The 17028-nt window shown below is 39.5% G+C and overlaps 1 protein-coding gene across 3 annotated transcripts in view; it reads left to right on the forward strand.

The window, feature by feature from the left end:
* The window catches only part of gfpt2 (glutamine-fructose-6-phosphate transaminase 2), a 30176-nt gene that overhangs the window by 11176 nt on the left and 1972 nt on the right, over positions 1–17028 (forward strand). For 2 of the 3 annotated variants that reach the window (XM_079352663.1, XM_079352664.1), the window contains exons 1-18: positions 4119–4355; positions 5559–5666; positions 6491–6595; positions 6847–6972; positions 7726–7784; positions 8733–8867; positions 9780–9841; positions 11795–11874; positions 13634–13724; positions 13972–14135; positions 14511–14606; positions 14896–14993; positions 15096–15216; positions 15404–15561; positions 15803–15917; positions 16088–16215; positions 16380–16547; positions 16644–16805. In XM_079352663.1, coding sequence (XP_079208789.1) covers positions 4349–4355; positions 5559–5666; positions 6491–6595; positions 6847–6972; positions 7726–7784; positions 8733–8867; positions 9780–9841; positions 11795–11874; positions 13634–13724; positions 13972–14135; positions 14511–14606; positions 14896–14993; positions 15096–15216; positions 15404–15561; positions 15803–15917; positions 16088–16215; positions 16380–16547; positions 16644–16805 — 1983 coding nt within the window. In that variant the 5' untranslated portion in view covers positions 4119–4348. Of the gene's footprint in view, positions 1–4118; positions 4356–5558; positions 5667–6490; positions 6596–6846; positions 6973–7725; positions 7785–8732; positions 8868–9779; positions 9842–11794; positions 11875–13633; positions 13725–13971; positions 14136–14510; positions 14607–14895; positions 14994–15095; positions 15217–15403; positions 15562–15802; positions 15918–16087; positions 16216–16379; positions 16548–16643; positions 16806–17028 lie in introns of those variants that run through there. The other variant, XM_079352665.1, reaches the window with a different exon arrangement.

Raw genomic sequence — 17028 nt, forward strand, 5'->3', positions numbered from 1 at the left:
CCCAAATAACCCACAAAGAAGAACGAGCTTGGAAGTTTGTGCTGCTGCAGTGCAATGGGAATATATGCAGGGGATAAAACCATCTGTAGTTTTTACTTTTGAACGTCTTCTCTTGAGTAAATCCAAAACAGCTGACATGTTTATAATATTACAGTATACGCTGTAACCTATTTATTCTGAGATCTCCCTGAGAGTTTGATTCTCTCTCCTGCTGATCTGTAACTATCAAAAACCAAAGAAAAAAAAGACTTGACACCATGCTGCTCACATAAAAAAAAAAGAAGTCATATGAGTGACATTCCACAGATAACATCAAATGAACCTTCCTGGTGGTGTTTGTACATTTCTAGATATCCTTCTATTTTTCTTCTCATGAATGTTGTTTATTACTGATGGATTTTGAAAGCGGTTTGTGTTCTCCATTTTGTGTTTGACATCAAAGTGAAACAATCACTTTTAATATAAATCTCATCATGAAACCTGCCGGTTTCTGTCTTCTAGCTACTGGCTGTGTGTCTCTGCGCTGCATCGTCTCACTGAGACACACAGAGAGAGTGCATCGTTGGGCCCCTCTGTAGTGGCCCCCAGGCTCTAATATGAAGCAGATGTGTAAAGTGAGATCCCCTACAACAAGGTCTGAGTTGTCAGCTGGAGACGCTCAACAAACTTAAGCAACATCCGGTTTGTACGCTCAGACCTTAAATGAACACGTAGAAGCAGTGAAAATAAGAACCTGTGTGTGTGTTGTGTTTCCTTGAAAACAAATGTGTTGAGAGATGAATCATTACTTGGATATGGGATGAATTTTATACCCCTGACACACATTGTGCAATTGACCAAAGGAAATCCCATTTTATAAATCTGAATCACATAGTCCAGGCTGAAGCGTTTCCTCATTGAATCAAGGCAAAGTTTAATGTGTTAGGCGTTACCAACTTCATTTAGCTCCGTGTCTCAATGATACTGCCCAGTTCAGGTTCTTAAGTGAAACTTCACCCAGTAGCAACGCCTTCAAGCATCTCCTGTTTTGCATATTTGACCTGCAACCTAGATTTAATAGTCTATTCTTCAACGTCAGAAGTTGTCAGACTGTGAACACTGTCATCATAAGTATGCCAGTTCATTAGGGTGTATCCTCATAACCTCTAATTGCTGTTCTTGCTGTGACATAAATCACCTTATGTACAAAAATAACAAACATGTAGCAGATAAAGAAAATGAACCACTGACCTGGCAGGTAAGTTAAACAATAACCCACCATAAGTCAAATGGGAAAGGCTTGAGACCAGTTATAACGTTAAACTTCACTTAATTCCTTGATTTTCTGAGGCAACACGACACAGTTTGCCCTTCATTTTACATCACTGTAGTAGTTAAGGAACCTTTGATCTGTGGGGTGGATCTCATTGGATAACAAGGCCATGGTGCACACAATTAAATTAATTAATCCCTTAAGCCTGAGGAGGAATGTGGTTCTTTGGCATCTTTCGCCAGTGTTCACTCACGCACATCCTCGTCACATAATTATATGAAGCACAAAAGAAAATACATCCATGTATAATCACGACGTTTAAAGCGACAACTTCAATTAACATAAATGTGCATCTGACAAAGTAGTCCCTCCCTGCTTGTGTTTATCCACCTATTGTCTGTTGGTATCCAGCAACAACAGAAACTAAAATGAGCTGTATTAGACTCTTTTTTTCTGCCTCTCACATACATCTTTTGTTTTTTTAATCTGCTCAGAAATGGTTCAATTTGATCTTTTTAAAGACACAGAGACGATTTGACATGCTTCTGTCACATCACCATTGTAACAGCTTTTTTACTTGCTTAAACGAAAAAGATCGACTTACAGTTGGTACAGAGTTCAGCTGCCAGGCTTCTAACCAGAACTACAAAGCGTGACCACATTACGCCTGTTTTAGCACCTCTACTTTGGCTCCCTGAGTTATTTTATTGATGACTTTGAAAGCTCTCCATGGCCTTTCTCCCAGTTAATTATCAGACCGTTTACTATATGAACTCACTAGCAGATTACAATCCTCTGGCAGAGGTCCCTGGTAGTTCCAAAACGAAAACTAAAGGGGACAGAGATCAGGTCAGCTCTGTTATGTTCTTTATGAGAAACTTTTAGCCTTATAAAGGGAAAGGGATTCTGTATTCATGGATCCATGGATTCAAAGTCTATTTTGGAATTGGCACATACTTTTTGGTATGTACTCAAGTCAGCTGTGAGACTGACTTGAATAGATACTGAAAAGTCAATAGACAAATGTTTGTTTGTCTGTGTTTGGGGCGGGGGGATAAAATATTTTTTTGGAATGAGTGGATTTCAAATATTAGTGGAGAACAATCTCGATTTTTACATTGATTGTTTTTTTTAACCACCTCTAATTATTAATATTATTATTATCTTTTCCTTTATGTTTCTTAATAATCCAACAGTAGTTTTGTAGTTTTTATTGATAATGAAACCATAATTTATACAAGAATTAAGTGCCCCTCAGTATTTGCAGTTTGAATGTAATAAATCCACATAAACCTGTCCAGATAAATGAATTTCCGTCAGTAGGAGTAATCAAAGTGATAAGGACGAAAATTTTCTGTGCATGACGTCAGTATCAAGAAGCTGTTTCGATATGGATTTTTGTATTGGTAACCTATTAAAATGCTTTACTGTATGAGGTTCCAGCTAATCAACGTTAAATTTTTTTTTTTTTAAATCCAACAGTAATCTCATCTCATAAGATTGTCTTGAATGAGATTTTATGTTAGATAGACCGTCTATCTGACATGTATCAGTTTGATACCTGTGACCTGCATAACAGCTTTCCGGGTAATAAGGAAAGCACAGAGTTTTTAGCACCATAATATTTCTTCATAAACCTTTTAATATTATTACTCACATAAAGTTAAAGAACGTGTTCCAGAGTCCAGGATATGTACAGATTTACAAGGCAGCAGTCTGTTACAGACATGCTATAGGAATACAATTGCTGTGAAAGCTTCCGGGTTCATCTTGCTTCAATTCTGTCTTAGATAATGATGGTGTAAAACAAAAAGGAGAGCAATGGTATGTACATCACTTGTTGTTAATATTTACCTGGAATTGTCATCAGTTGGACACACCTTAGACAATTGATAGAAAAACATTTTTAATTTTCTTTGGAAACATAGTTTAAATTATTTCATTGACTAAAACATGTATGGCTGTCAGTTTTTATTGAGAGAACTATGAGTGTATTGAGCTTGGAGTTTATTTCCTTTTAAGATAATTTATCACTCTGTTCATCAAAACTAAGCTGTGCACATTCTTAGAGTTAGAACCCCAGAACTGATTGATAAAACAAGGAAGATTCCTTTTGTATCATGGGCTGCTTTTTACTATCTGGACCAGTAAAGCTGGAGTAAAGCTGTGTATGACCTTTCAGCTCTGGGGCTTGGTCAATAAAGTGGGTTCACATTAATGTATAAAGTACAGTAAGCAAATAAGTCCTTAGAAATGTGTGTTACTTGTTCATGGACCTGTTCGGTTAGTTCAGTAATCTGTTCTATAAAGTTGTAATCATTCAAGAACACACCTCATAACTTAGCACTTACTACTTACCCTCTCTGTTCATTCTGTAATTACATTATTCTTACATACTTGAGTGCATTGCAGTACAGCTTAGTCACAGTACAAGAAGACTGACTGAGTAAAAACAAAACATAAAAAAAGATTCAAAAAACTTCTTACTGAAACTGAAGATCAGAGTTTTTCTACATTACATTCAACTGGGTAGTTTACTTTTATTTCAGAGGTTAGTAAATGTCCAAGATGAAAGAGCCTTCTTATTAACACAAATTAGAGATCCTTTAATTCACAAGTAAGCTGGGAAAACGTTTTGTTTTAATTGACATTAACTCTTTATTAAGCAGAATACATTCATCATGATCATATGATGCTCTGATGATTGTCTGATTTGGCAAATTGAAAACAATAAAAAACGATGAAAGTTGACATCAGTTGTCAGGAAAAAACCTTTAAAAAAAAAAAAAAGGTTCAACCAAAGAAATGCTTGACATGTGAAAGTACCTATTCTTGACTCTTTCGTGGCTGCAGAGGTAAAGGGGAAAGCTCCAGGTGAGGCAGCAGGACGCTGCTGACAGGGCGACGGAGCTGTCAGAGGAGGAGGGACCGTCCCTGCCTCTTCAGGAAACACTATTTAAATAAATGAAAGTAGGAGTGTGCAGTCTGGATTCACCACAGCACAGCAAAGAGTCAGACGCATCACTCCAAACTGCTGCGGATAACGAGTCCTTTTCTCACGAGAAGGTGTATAGAAACGACGACTCCGCTTGAACCATGTGTGGTAAGTTGGCGTTTTTCCGTTTGGAGATTTTATTTAACTTCTTGTGAGAAATTTGGCATTTTACGCACGGGTCCTGCATACCCAGTGCTGTATCTACGATGTCATGCGTACTTAACCTTTACGGCTCCGATGTGTCTGTTGTCATATGATACAGTTGTTGCCTCAATCTTTTTAATTCCAAATTGGCGATGAAAACAGTTTTTTTTCAACCGTCATAGCTGGATAAACTGCTCTTGCAGCCTGATGGATGTGCAGATCTTAAAACCCAACTACTACGTGTCAGTATTTCAGTCCCCGCTGTCAACAACTGGACAAGCAAGCCATGCCAGCTACTGTCAGAAAAAATGGAAATAAGATCTTTTATAGCCTACGACGCGTCCATAGTGCGACTTGCTACGTCCTAAACTCCATAACTTCAAAGAGTTGAACCAGGCAAATCCCCCCTTTTGACAGCTTACATGTCCCGTTTACAGTCCAGAGTAAATCTTTAACAGTGCTTCGGCCTCTCCCCGTGCCTGCAACGAAGAGGCCAAGGCTGTGTGAGTTTACAGCAGCCTGTCTGTACCTGGCTGCCTCCAACACTGAGCGCAATGTGCGTCCGTCAATGGCCAGCTGTGTGCCTGCGGGAGAGGGCTGCCCAGAACATTCCTACACGCATACACACAACACCAACACATATGCACACATTATCACGAACCCAGCATCCTCAGATTTCTTATTCTAATCAGATATAAAGTTTCACCAGCTTGACTAAATGCAAGATGTCTTGATTGATCAGATAGTTTCTCATCCAGGCTGCTGTGAGATGTATAGGCGAGATAGATAGATAGATAGATAGCTAGATAGCTAGATAGATAGATAGATAGATAGATAGATAGATAGATAGATAGATAGATAGATAGATAGATAGATAGATAGATAGATAGATACTTTATTGATCCCGAGGGAAATTCAGGAAAAGTTGGTAACAGATAAAACAGCTGAAGCCTGGGACTTGCTTTTTTAATCTTTCATTGTTCACAAGAAAGTCTATGCCAACTAACAGTTGTTTTAAACTGTTATTGTCCTTAAACTCTAAAACAGATTGATAATAAAAATCAAGAAGTTGAAAGATGTCTTCTGTGTTTTGTTAATTTTACTAATAAGTTTTAAGCACCTTAGAGGATTGTTTTTCACTCTTCTTGCTCTTTCTCTCTTTGAAAGGGATCTTTGCCTACCTGAATTATTGTGTGCCTCGCACCAGAAAGGAGATATTTGAGACCCTAGTGAAGGGACTGCAGAGGCTGGAGTACAGAGGGTACGATTCAGCAGGTAAGACACTCAGCTTCACTGCCTTACCACACACACACACACACATCACACAGCACACACAAAAGCTTATAGATCCTCTATTCAGCACCTGTTTGCCGTGTCATTGAAAATATAATCAAGGCAACATTATAAGCAGTCAGACATGAAACGATCTGCAGCTGAATCACTGCAATTGCCCTGAAAAGCTACAAAATTAAGTCATACACTGTCAGTGCATACACTAGTCTCTAGTTGGAGTGTGGAAGGTTGAGGATACAAGAACACACTGCAAGTCTTAACCTCTATTAAAAGAACAATCGTGATTTTTTTGAATGAATGAAATGAAGTTAAACAGGAATGGCAGCTAAGCCCTGCTGCTTCTGTTCAGGAGAGTTGGGTTGTCAAACCAGAGAGGGATTGTCTAATAACTAGAACTATCTTCTGTATAAAAGTATAATAGCTTTGACTGCACCTTAAAAAGAAGTGACGTCTCCTTTCTGAACCAGCTTCCACCTGGACATTTAATAATGTTAAGACACGCCCACACACACAGATTTTAGATTTTTTTCTAATAGGTTACACAACAGAGTGACAATTAAATCTACTCAGTTTTTTTCCTTAAAGAATCAAAAAGTGTTTTTCAAAGTCACAATTAAAAAAAGAAAAAAAAAAAGGAAATGTGCCACATTGCCCCCCCGGGGGTCATGCCCGCAGTTAGAGAACTGTTGTTATAAGTAACTTAGTTATTGGATTTTTCACAACTACGTTTAATTGACCTCTTATCAATAATATAAGACAGACTTTATTTAATACTTGTGGTCAATTCTCTTTCTGTCTGTTTGCAGGTATTGCAGTGGATGGGTCCAACAAGACAACGACTGACAACAAAAATGCTATCTGCTTAATAAAGAAGAAGGGAAAGGTTAAGGCTCTGGATGAGGAGCTTTACAGTACGTTTTTTTATTGATATGAAACATAATATTCATGTCATATACTCTTTAACTTTTCTAACTAACAAATTAACTTTGCTCTGATATATTTTCCTCCATAAAAACACATTTAAAAGGTCTATGCTGAGCTATTTTTTAATTTACCACCCCCTCATTTTAATTAAATTAATTTTGATGGAATTCTCAAAAAAATAGGATTCTCTACATGTTCTTGTCTGTTAACGATGTCATGTCTTGTATTGCTTGTTCAGAGAAAGACTCAATGGACCTGGACGAGCAGCTGGACACACACTTCGGCCTGGCTCACACTCGCTGGGCCACACATGGAGAGCCAAGCGCCGTCAACAGCCACCCTCATCGCTCTGACAAGGACAATGGTATGACATGTAGAAATGCATCTAATACCTATCCTTTAAACCATGAAAAATAATGCTCAACTCTGAAATGTTTTTCCCTCTACTCCAATGTTCTCTGCATCATTCACTGTCATCTCGTAATTGTAGCTTATTTTCACCTTACCTGTACATTTTCATGAATGGTTCAGATGCTATTTATTGAACACACCTTTGAACAGCTTCCATTCTCATTAAATAAACACCCATGTCTTTTATTAGTAACATGCTCATAGGTGTGTCAATAATGTACCTTGGCTTAAGAGCGAGGTATGTCCTCTAATGCTCATAAAGGTCCAAAGTGTGAGGTAGGTTTGTGCCACCAATCACCTTATATCTATCTATATTACCTTTTATTAGTAAATTAGTAATATTTGTTAGATACCTTTGGAGACTTTGCTATCAATTTTGATAAGATATCATCTTTGTGTTTTATGCTTGGCCACTGGACAGCACTGTATCTGTGCATCTATGGCTACATGGATTAACCCTTTTTGTTCACTTAACCCAACAAAATACACATTTTTGAAACAACAATAACCTACCGTGCCACTGTCTGGTAACAGACAGTATCACCTTAAGAAACTATTCCTGTGGCAATTTATATTTTTAGTGTGATTACCGCAAGGAAACGTAAAGGCCTTTCAAATGTAAATCCAAATATTAAACAACCTACAGGCTTGTTTTTGACCTTTGACACCTCTATTTAACCTGCTCGCTCTCGCTGCCTCTCCTCAGAGTTTGTTGTCATCCACAACGGCATCATCACCAACTACAAAGAGCTGAAGGAGTACCTCGTAAGTCCCCTTATCATCAAGAATTTCTTTTGTGCAAACAACTGAGTTAGGATCCTGTTCCGTGCCATTCTTAGACTGGCCCTGCAGGTAGAGCTTGTATTATCATTACAAGCTTCAGGTGTCCTCCTGTACACTTAAAGCCACGTCACTCTATTTGAGAAGTGACACTCCTTAAATTGCTCATAAAGACTTAATGATAAATCTTAAGGATAAACAAATATACAGCCTTGGAGGTTCCATTTATAATGTGTATTCAACTGGGTTTGCTTTTCTAGTCAGCCTGTCCTCTGCAAAGGTAACCACTGCAAACAAAGCACCTACAATAACATCATTTGAATGTAAAATATGCAAATGTAAAAATACTTTGTGTTATTTACATTCAGTCTGCTCAATGCTTATTATCTGATTTCTAGTGCATATCATTATGTGAGAGGCGGGGGTTGCCCAATGACTCAAATAAACTTAATTGAAAATTCTTCTTTGAAAAATAAAGTAAAGAATCTGTTTCTAAAATTTAAGGTTAGAGAGGTTCAGATGTTTGTCTTAAAAAGAGTTACAGTGAGTGTAAAATAAATCAATACTCAAGTGAACTATACCTACAGACTTTTCCTAAACACTTTAAAATAGCTGTAATGTGTAATATCTTTATTTTAGTTAATAATGTATTGAGGAACTTATCCAGCCAGTCAGGAGTGATTCTGCTTTAAAATAGCGATAATACAGGAGTATGACTGAATGTTTAGCAGAAATAAACATGAATTCAAATAGAATTTTGAATTGTATTTTTGTTTTTGTTATCGCGACATGCAGAGAGTTAAGGATTTTAATGTTTAAACTGAAAGCCTTTATCTTTGTAATATTGGTATTTATATAGACTCTGTGCAGATCTTTCAGGATGACTGACATCATCTCCTCATTTATACAAACTTGGTCTTGTGTCTTCCTCAGATCATCAAAGGATATGAGTTCGAGTCAGAGACTGACACAGAAGTGATCCCGAAGCTGATCAAATATGTTTACGACAACCGAGAGAATGACAGTGTCGCTTTCCCCAAACTGGTCGAGAGAGTCGTTCAGCAGCTGGTGAGTTCACTGCCGTCCTCCACAGCACCGCCCTGCTTCACAGCAGCACAAGTGTTAGCATGCTAATCTTTGTATTGTCGTGTTGTGGGCTTCTATTTCTGTCCTATATTAGCCAAACAGAGAACATTTGCTCTAGATGGAAGGGATGGAAATGTTTACGACCAACTTCCTGGTAACTATGAAGGGTGGCATCGTGTAGTGTAGCGACATAAAATGACATAAAATGTGTCATTGTCACCCACACACACACATAAACATATTTGTTGATTTTGCAATGTGTAAAAACCCATAACAAAAGCAGTTTCTATAGCTACCGTCCTACCAGCATCACTTTTGTCATCACTGGTAGAAGCAGATTTTTTCAGGGGTTATAATGAGCAAGCGTCTGTTTTCCATTGTGACATCATAGTGTTGGACATTACATTGGAGTGGTTCTTCTCTCCCAAGACAAACATGAAGCCAAAGCAGCCATTTTAGATTTGGTGTAATGGGAACCAGATCGTTAGACCCGTAAACAGCAGCGTGACACCCCCTTCCACGTCCTTCTTCTCTGTGCTTACCCCCCCAACTGTCATACCTTCAACACCACACACATAAACACACACACAGCGACTAACCACCACTGTCAGCATTGCATTCAGTGCTTTCGAAATATAACTCATGTTGGTACAATACAAGTCTTATTCCACCACCCCACACAGACACACACACAGACACACACACAGACACACACACAGACACACACACACACACACACACACACACAAAATCTACTGCGCTACTTCGCAACACTAACCCACACCCCCACCACAACTTCAAGACCCCAGCAGGCCAGAATAAAACTGTTGTTTGCTTCAGTCTTTCATCAAGTTGGACTAAACTCAGTGCTTCCTCTGCCTCTTTCTGTGTCAGGAGGGGGCCTTCGCTCTGGTGTTTAAAAGTCGTCATTTCCCTGGAGAGGCTGTGGCCACCAGGTTAGTAAAAAATACACACTCATAAACACACACACTTCTCTCTCTCTCTCTCTCTCTCTCTCTCTCTCTCTCTCTCTCTCTCTCTCTCTCTCTCTCTCTCTCTCTCTCTCTCTCTCTCTCTCTCTCTCTCTCTCTCTCTCTCACTTTCTCCCTCTCTCTCTCTCCCTCCCTCTCTCTTGCATTGACATTTCACTTCACATTTCTGTCCTGTATATGTGCCGAGATCCAGACACACTGGAGATGAGTCACCCCTGTTGTTACTCCTATGAAGCAATAACAACTATGATTTGAGGAGACTCCTCACATTTAGTCATTGTGGCTTATCTTAGCTTACATTCATTACTTGTGACTTGTTGGGACTCTGTGATTTGCTTTAAAGAACAAGGATTTGCAGTGCTAATGTTTTATTCAGGTTTGTGAGTGAGTGTGTCTGAGGTCTGCCAGCATTTGTCGGTGCCTTCTGCATTTCAAGACTGGGGCAGAGCAGGGCACAGAGCAGAGGTTGAGCCCAGGTTCCCCCTCTCCCTCCTGTGCCTCTGGCCTCTGGGCTGCTGGCCACACTCCGGCTTCTATGTGACTCATTAATGGAGAGCGTCCAGAGTTTCCTCTTTTCATTTCCAGTAACACTCCTCGTAAATCGCTACTCATCATTTGATTTTTAATTTCTAGTGTTTCACGCATGGTGAGCCAGGAGTTGGAAGGGAGATAGAGAGAGGGGGAGAGGGCATTTAAATTGAGAGAGATAAGTCTGCTGTTCTTCATGGTTTATGCAAACAGGTGACCTGGTGTTTTCAGTGTTGGCAAGGTTCAGCCAGCTTCTTTGAACACCTGCAGCCAAAGTCAGGAGGTTTTGGCCGCCTATTTTCCTCTAGTGAGTTGTAGTTTCTGAGGAAAACTGTAACTGCTTGAAGTAAAATGCATTGTTTTTGCTTTGTAATTTGGTGGTTATTGTTGAACAGTCAGCATTGTCTCTGTAGTTGGAGGAATGTTTGTAATTATCCACTGGTGGGAGTCACCGCTCACCCTTTCTCGTCTTGGATCAACCTCCCTGCAGCACTTTTACTTCTCGTTCTTTTACCCTCTCCCAGTCCATTGTCCCTTTATTCTTGTCCTCTCCACCACCCTGTCTTTCACCTACTTACTCCATAGTTTTCTTACATCCCTTTGCTTCCCTTCTGTCCTTCCCACAGGGTAAATATTATATTGGATAGTGAGAACATGTTTGCTAGTCTCCTTATTCAAGCTCCCCACACCCTTTAAAAAAAACAGCAGTCTTTAGTCAGTGTAGCCGAGCCCCATAGAAATTTGAAGCAGGGAGAAAAAAGGGATCCAGACAGAGAACATATTAAGGAGAGGCCTTTTGGATGTCTTTTCTCAATAGTCGATGTCATAATAAGACCATGAAGTGGTTTTGTCTGTTTGCACTTTGGTCACAAGTTAGGTGTGTAAAGGCTTCATCTAAATGTTAAATACACCTTCATCCCTCACCTGACACGTCTACACCTTCTCCAGATCAACAGCCAATGGAAGAAGGCCTCGTGGTTTGTGTAGCCAATAAGAAAGCAGCAACTCCATCCAGGAACTGTAAACTAATCCTGGAGGGATGTTAGGAAGATTTCAACATTTAGAAGAGATAGGCATAAAGTGCAAGGATGTCTAAGCGTAGGTCTAGCATCACCACCAGACTGTTTAAAATGTGAAGCGAAGGCTAAAATAATGAACAAAGGCTGCCTTTTATTTGACACTGGCAAAAAAATGAATATATGGAGGAAACACAAAGGATTATAACATGCAGTGCCATAGATTTTTTTTGTAATAACAAAAAGTTAACTGAACATCTCTTACAAAGCACCTCGTGAGAGTGTGTGTGTGTCTGACTGCGTGGTGTTTCTACAAAGCCTAATCCCTTTCTGTCTCTCTTACTCCCTGTTTGGTTCATTCTTATCCCGGCAGGAGGGGAAGTCCGTTGCTCATTGGTGTGCGAAGTGAGCAGGAGCTGCTGACCGAAAACATCCCAGTCCAGTACAACAGTGGTGAGCTCTGTTCCTGCAGCTCTGTTCCTTGCTCTGTCTGCCATTATCCACTTACACTGCAGTCCAAATCTTTGCCTACATGCACACCCACACAGAGACACACTGCAGGTACACACAACCTATAGCAGCATACACAAAGCCTGCAGAATTGTATGTAGGTTATGTAGGATTTGTACATCTGACGGGGTGTGCGTATTACACATTTGATGGCTTATTAGAGTATGTAATATAATGTTTTTCCTACTGATAATCACATGATAGTACATTTGTATCCATTTCAAACACATTTTAAAAAGGGTTATGTAGACAAAAGCCCAAACGGGTATTGCATTAATCCGTCTCTGAACCCTTTTCAGACTTCCCTAACCCCATAAAGTCTCTCTGCCACACCAATTCATTCCTACTCAACTTGCCAAACCTGATAAGGGCTCATGTATATGTACTTTCAATTTGAAACAACTCAAATAAATCCAAAAACAGTTGGGCCCTGTGTATTTGAGCAGACTCAAGCAGAGGTAAATATTTGTTGGAGACTATTCTGAGTCCGTGATACCGTCTAGTGAGTATTTTCTGCAGCTGCATGGTGAATGTGGGATTGACTCAAAATAAACGTATACAGTTCTCATCTTTGTTATAATAAAAGAGAATGTCACCCAGTGCACTTATTCATCTTTTTTGGGCAGAAATTTAGATTCATGGCTCAGAGAGGAGGGTATGAGGGTTTTCCTACACAGGTAGAGTTGTTAGACGGAACCAATTGACCGACTTATTCCTGCATGTATTATGTGCAAGAATGGTATTCAATCATGCATCCACAATGGCCTTAGAAAATGAACCATGGCCAGGTGGCATTTTATATCTTTACTTCCTCCTCGTATTACGATGTGCTGTTTACTAGCTATTGGTTTCTCAGATTTACTGTAACCAGTCTGCATTGACTTATTACAATTGTGGCTCCTGGCTCGCTTTAAAACTAGTTTGAGATTTTCTTTGGATCTTTTATTTGTCATGCAATAATTCTGTTGGAAAATGTTATTGGAAAGCAACTTGTCTTGCCAGAGATTGAGATGGGTAATGGTCCTTTAAGGAAACTAATTTTAGCTAAGAATGTGGTTTTGAATCCTTGAGTTTCCAAACAGACAGACGGAGAGATTTTCCCTTGTAATCCATAAAATAGTCATGTTAAAATTAATTTTATTGTTAGAAATAACAAGATCTTCTGCACGCAGGTCTATGTCTTCACAGTCTTATCTGTTTACTTAGAAATTTATGGTTTTCATAATGGCTCTCAAGTCTGAAAGGTCCAAGGTCCAAGACAGAGTTGGGTGGTTTGGGACCAAGAAGGATTCAAGCAGGGTGTGCCTCTCTAGTAGTTCAAAAAAATCCTTTCAGCTCTCTTGATCCATTTTTTTTTCTTTTAATGTATTTACATTTAAAAAGTACCCGAGCAAAATTGCCAAATAGCAACTTGCTGACTCTTTTGCCCTTTCAGGAATTCCTCTTTGCCCACTATTTATTGACGGTCAGAATCTGCTATAAATAGTCTGTTAGTTGTAGCTGCAGTTTGAAATCTTTCATCTGAAACATTTTCTCATCTAACCACAATATCAGAATGAAACAACTCTACAAACCCAATTTCTCCTCCCATAGCTCTGGAAGTTTAAAGGAAGAATTCAATTGATGAGCACATCTTGATTGTTTTAGTACCAAAGTCTCTGTCCAACCTCTAACACTTAACCTCTGACCCCTGCCCTTGTAGTCCATGAGAAGAACAGCCGTAACCGCTCGGATTCCATCAACTCTGTGGGAGATGGCAGCCCAGTAGAGTATTACTTTGCCTCTGATGCCAGGTGAGCTACCAACTTTGTATGTATGTATATATGTATATATGTGTGTGTGTGTGTGTGTGTGTGTGTGTGTGTGTCTATATACACACACATATATACATATATATGCATATATGTGTATATGTGTATATATATATTTTTTTTTTCTATCAAATGATAGTCAAATACTCGTCCCTTATCTCTGTCTACTTTCTCTATTAGGAATAATCTATTAAGGAATACATTCATTTAATGTGTTCTCTGCCCTTAGTGCCATCATTGAACACACTAAAAAGGTGCTGTACATGGAGGACAACGACATTGCCGTGGTGACCCATGGGAAACTGTCCATCCACAGGCTCAACAGGAAACATGGAGAAGATCCAGTGAGGGCAATCCAGACACTGCAGATGGAGCTGCAACAAATTATGAAAGGTCCGATAATGTTTTCTGGTGCATAAAGGCCGTACACCAAGAAGTATTTCTGTTAAAATTAAACAAATCCTACTGAATAGGTACATTGAACATACTGAATAGACGTAACAATACACATCATTTTATTTCATAGACTTTACTTGAGCGCCATCTGCTGGCTTAAAAAGTGAAACTATATTTAAAGCATGTAGTTATCAGCTTGTTTCAGTCGAGCCAACTGAATTTGTATTTATCATCATTATTTTTATGTTTCAGCACACACTGTTTTCTTCTATAAAGTTTCCTTGGTGTTGACACTAGGAATGTTACCACACGTGACAAATGTGATGAACAATACATCTGATATAAATACAATATAAATGTTCCTCTGTGCAGGTAACTTTGATGCCTTCATGCAGAAGGAGATCTTCGAGCAGCCTGAGTCAATATTTAACACCATGAGAGGACGAATCTGTTTCGACACCAACACAGGTGATTATGATCTTACATCCTGCTCTGCCTTATAGATAAATATATGAATGTTTAAAGTCTAATTCACATAAAGAACATATATGACAAAAAGCAGCTAAACACCTCCAATTAATATAATTAATATAAGCTGAGCGTCATCAAGGATACATTACCTTTGGAGTGTTTTTATCTGTTTGCATGGAGTTGAACATAATTAGAGCAATCAGACAACAAAAGTGATCAATTCATACACAATTTAACAACAGTATACTGGTTAAACTAATGTTGTTAATGTCCTCTTTTTCCGAAGTGCTTCTCGGCGGGCTGAAGGACCACCTGAAGGAAATAAAACGCTGCAGACGGCTCATCATGATCGGCTGTGGCACAAGCTTCCACGCTGCAGTGGCTGTAAGTTTAACCATCAAAAAGGATGTTGAAATGGCTGATTGGATGGTGAGTGATGACGATGACAATGATGAACCTGGTTGTGTTGATTTCCCTTATTTGCAGACAAGACAGATCCTGGAGGAGCTGACGGAAGTGCCTGTCATGGTGGAGCTATCCAGTGACTTTCTTGATCGCAACACGCCCGTTTTCAGAGACGATGTTTGCTTCTTCATAAGCCAATCAGGTGAAAAAATGAGCGCTTACTTACTGTCAGTCCTACCTCATAAACAGTATACAGTAATCTTTCACGACACTTTCAGTTCCTGTTTGAAACTTGCTGCTGGAGGCTTGCTTCTTTAGCCTCCAGCCTATTAATATGCTGTAATTCTGCATTGTAAGCATATACTTTTTTATTTACTTTGGGTCCTCAGGCGAGACAGCAGACACCTTGATGGCATTACGCTATTGCAAGGAGCACGGTGCTCTGACAGTTGGTATAACAAACACTGTCGGCAGCTCCATTTGTAGAGAAACAGACTGTGGAGTCCACATCAACGCTGGGCCGGAGATAGGAGTGGCTAGCACCAAGGTAAAGTTCAAAATGTACAACCCATTAATTTATAAAATGTTATAATGAAAAAATGATACTTCATTTCTGTAAATTATTACAAGATTCGCACCACTTTGCATTTTTTATTTTTTTTTTGTAAGATGATTAAATTTAAAATCTGCATGACACAGAACCGTGTTATTGGCCAGATACGCCCTTGCTGCCACAGTGGCTAGCACAGCTTCAGGTTATATGAGTGTCTCTTGTGTTTGTGATTCAGGCCTACACCAGTCAGTTTGTGTCCCTCGTCATGTTTTCTCTGATGATGAGCGAGGACAGGCTCTCCCTGCAGACGAGGAGACTGGAGATCATCAACAGCCTCAGGATGTTACCAGGTCAGTCCAAAAACATGCTTAAAAATGTCAAAGCCATTTCAGTCTCGATACGATGTTGGGTTGTGTTTTTGTTTTTTTTGTCATGAACAGAACCGGTTTGTATTAATGTTGTAAAGGGATTTTCACTTCATGTGTTTTCTATAAATCCTTCCACAACTCTCCTCTCTTAGAGATGATAAAGAAGGTGTTGGCGCTGGATGAGAAGATCAAGGCCATTGCCAACGAAATGTATCAGCAAAGGTCTCTTCTGGTGATGGGCCGAGGTTTCAACTACGCCACCTGCCTAGAGGGGGCACTGGTGAGTCAACTGAAGAAAAAAACTGCTGCAGCTCCACCTACAAAATGACATAAAATATCAGAGAAAAATAGAAACAATCTGTGAAATTAAGGATTGAATGCTATGATGTTATGATCTAAGATAATCTTCTGACTTGGTTCTCTTCGTATCGTTATTTAATGCAGAAAATTAAGGAGATCACTTACATGCACTCTGAGGGAATCCTGGCCGGGGAGCTGAAGCACGGTCCTCTTGCCCTTATAGACAAAGACATGCCAGTCATCATGATCATCATGAAAGACGCCTGCTACACAAAGTGCCAGAACGCTCTGCAACAAGTCACCGCCAGATCGGTAGGTTACGGAGGAACACGTACTGTACATCAGAAACAAACTAACCCACTGACTCACTAATGTTTATGCTCTTCCTCATGTGTCTCTCTCCGTCAGGGTCGGCCCATAATCATCTGTTCCCAGGATGACCCTGAGATTACTCAGAAAGCCTACCAGACCATCGAGCTGCCACAAGTTGTTGACTGTCTGCAGGGCATCCTCAGTGTCATCCCCCTGCAGCTACTGTCCTTCCACTTGGCAGTCCTGCGAGGATATGACGTAAGAAGTGGACACAATTTTTATCTAAAGCTATTTGTAATGATGCTAACCTTATATAAAGACAGCGAGAGAATACAGAGATATTTCTTAAGTCTTAATGAAAAAACAAAAGACATGCATTACCCGACTGACTTTTATGAGCATGAATTCAGTCTTCATTCTGAAAATTCGGGAAATCACATGTGATTAATCAAGCATCAATTTCAAATATATTTTATGAATA

Source organism: Symphodus melops (assembly GCF_947650265.1).
Source record: "Symphodus melops genome assembly, chromosome: 9".
Classification (NCBI taxonomy): Eukaryota; Metazoa; Chordata; class Actinopteri; order Labriformes; family Labridae; genus Symphodus; species Symphodus melops.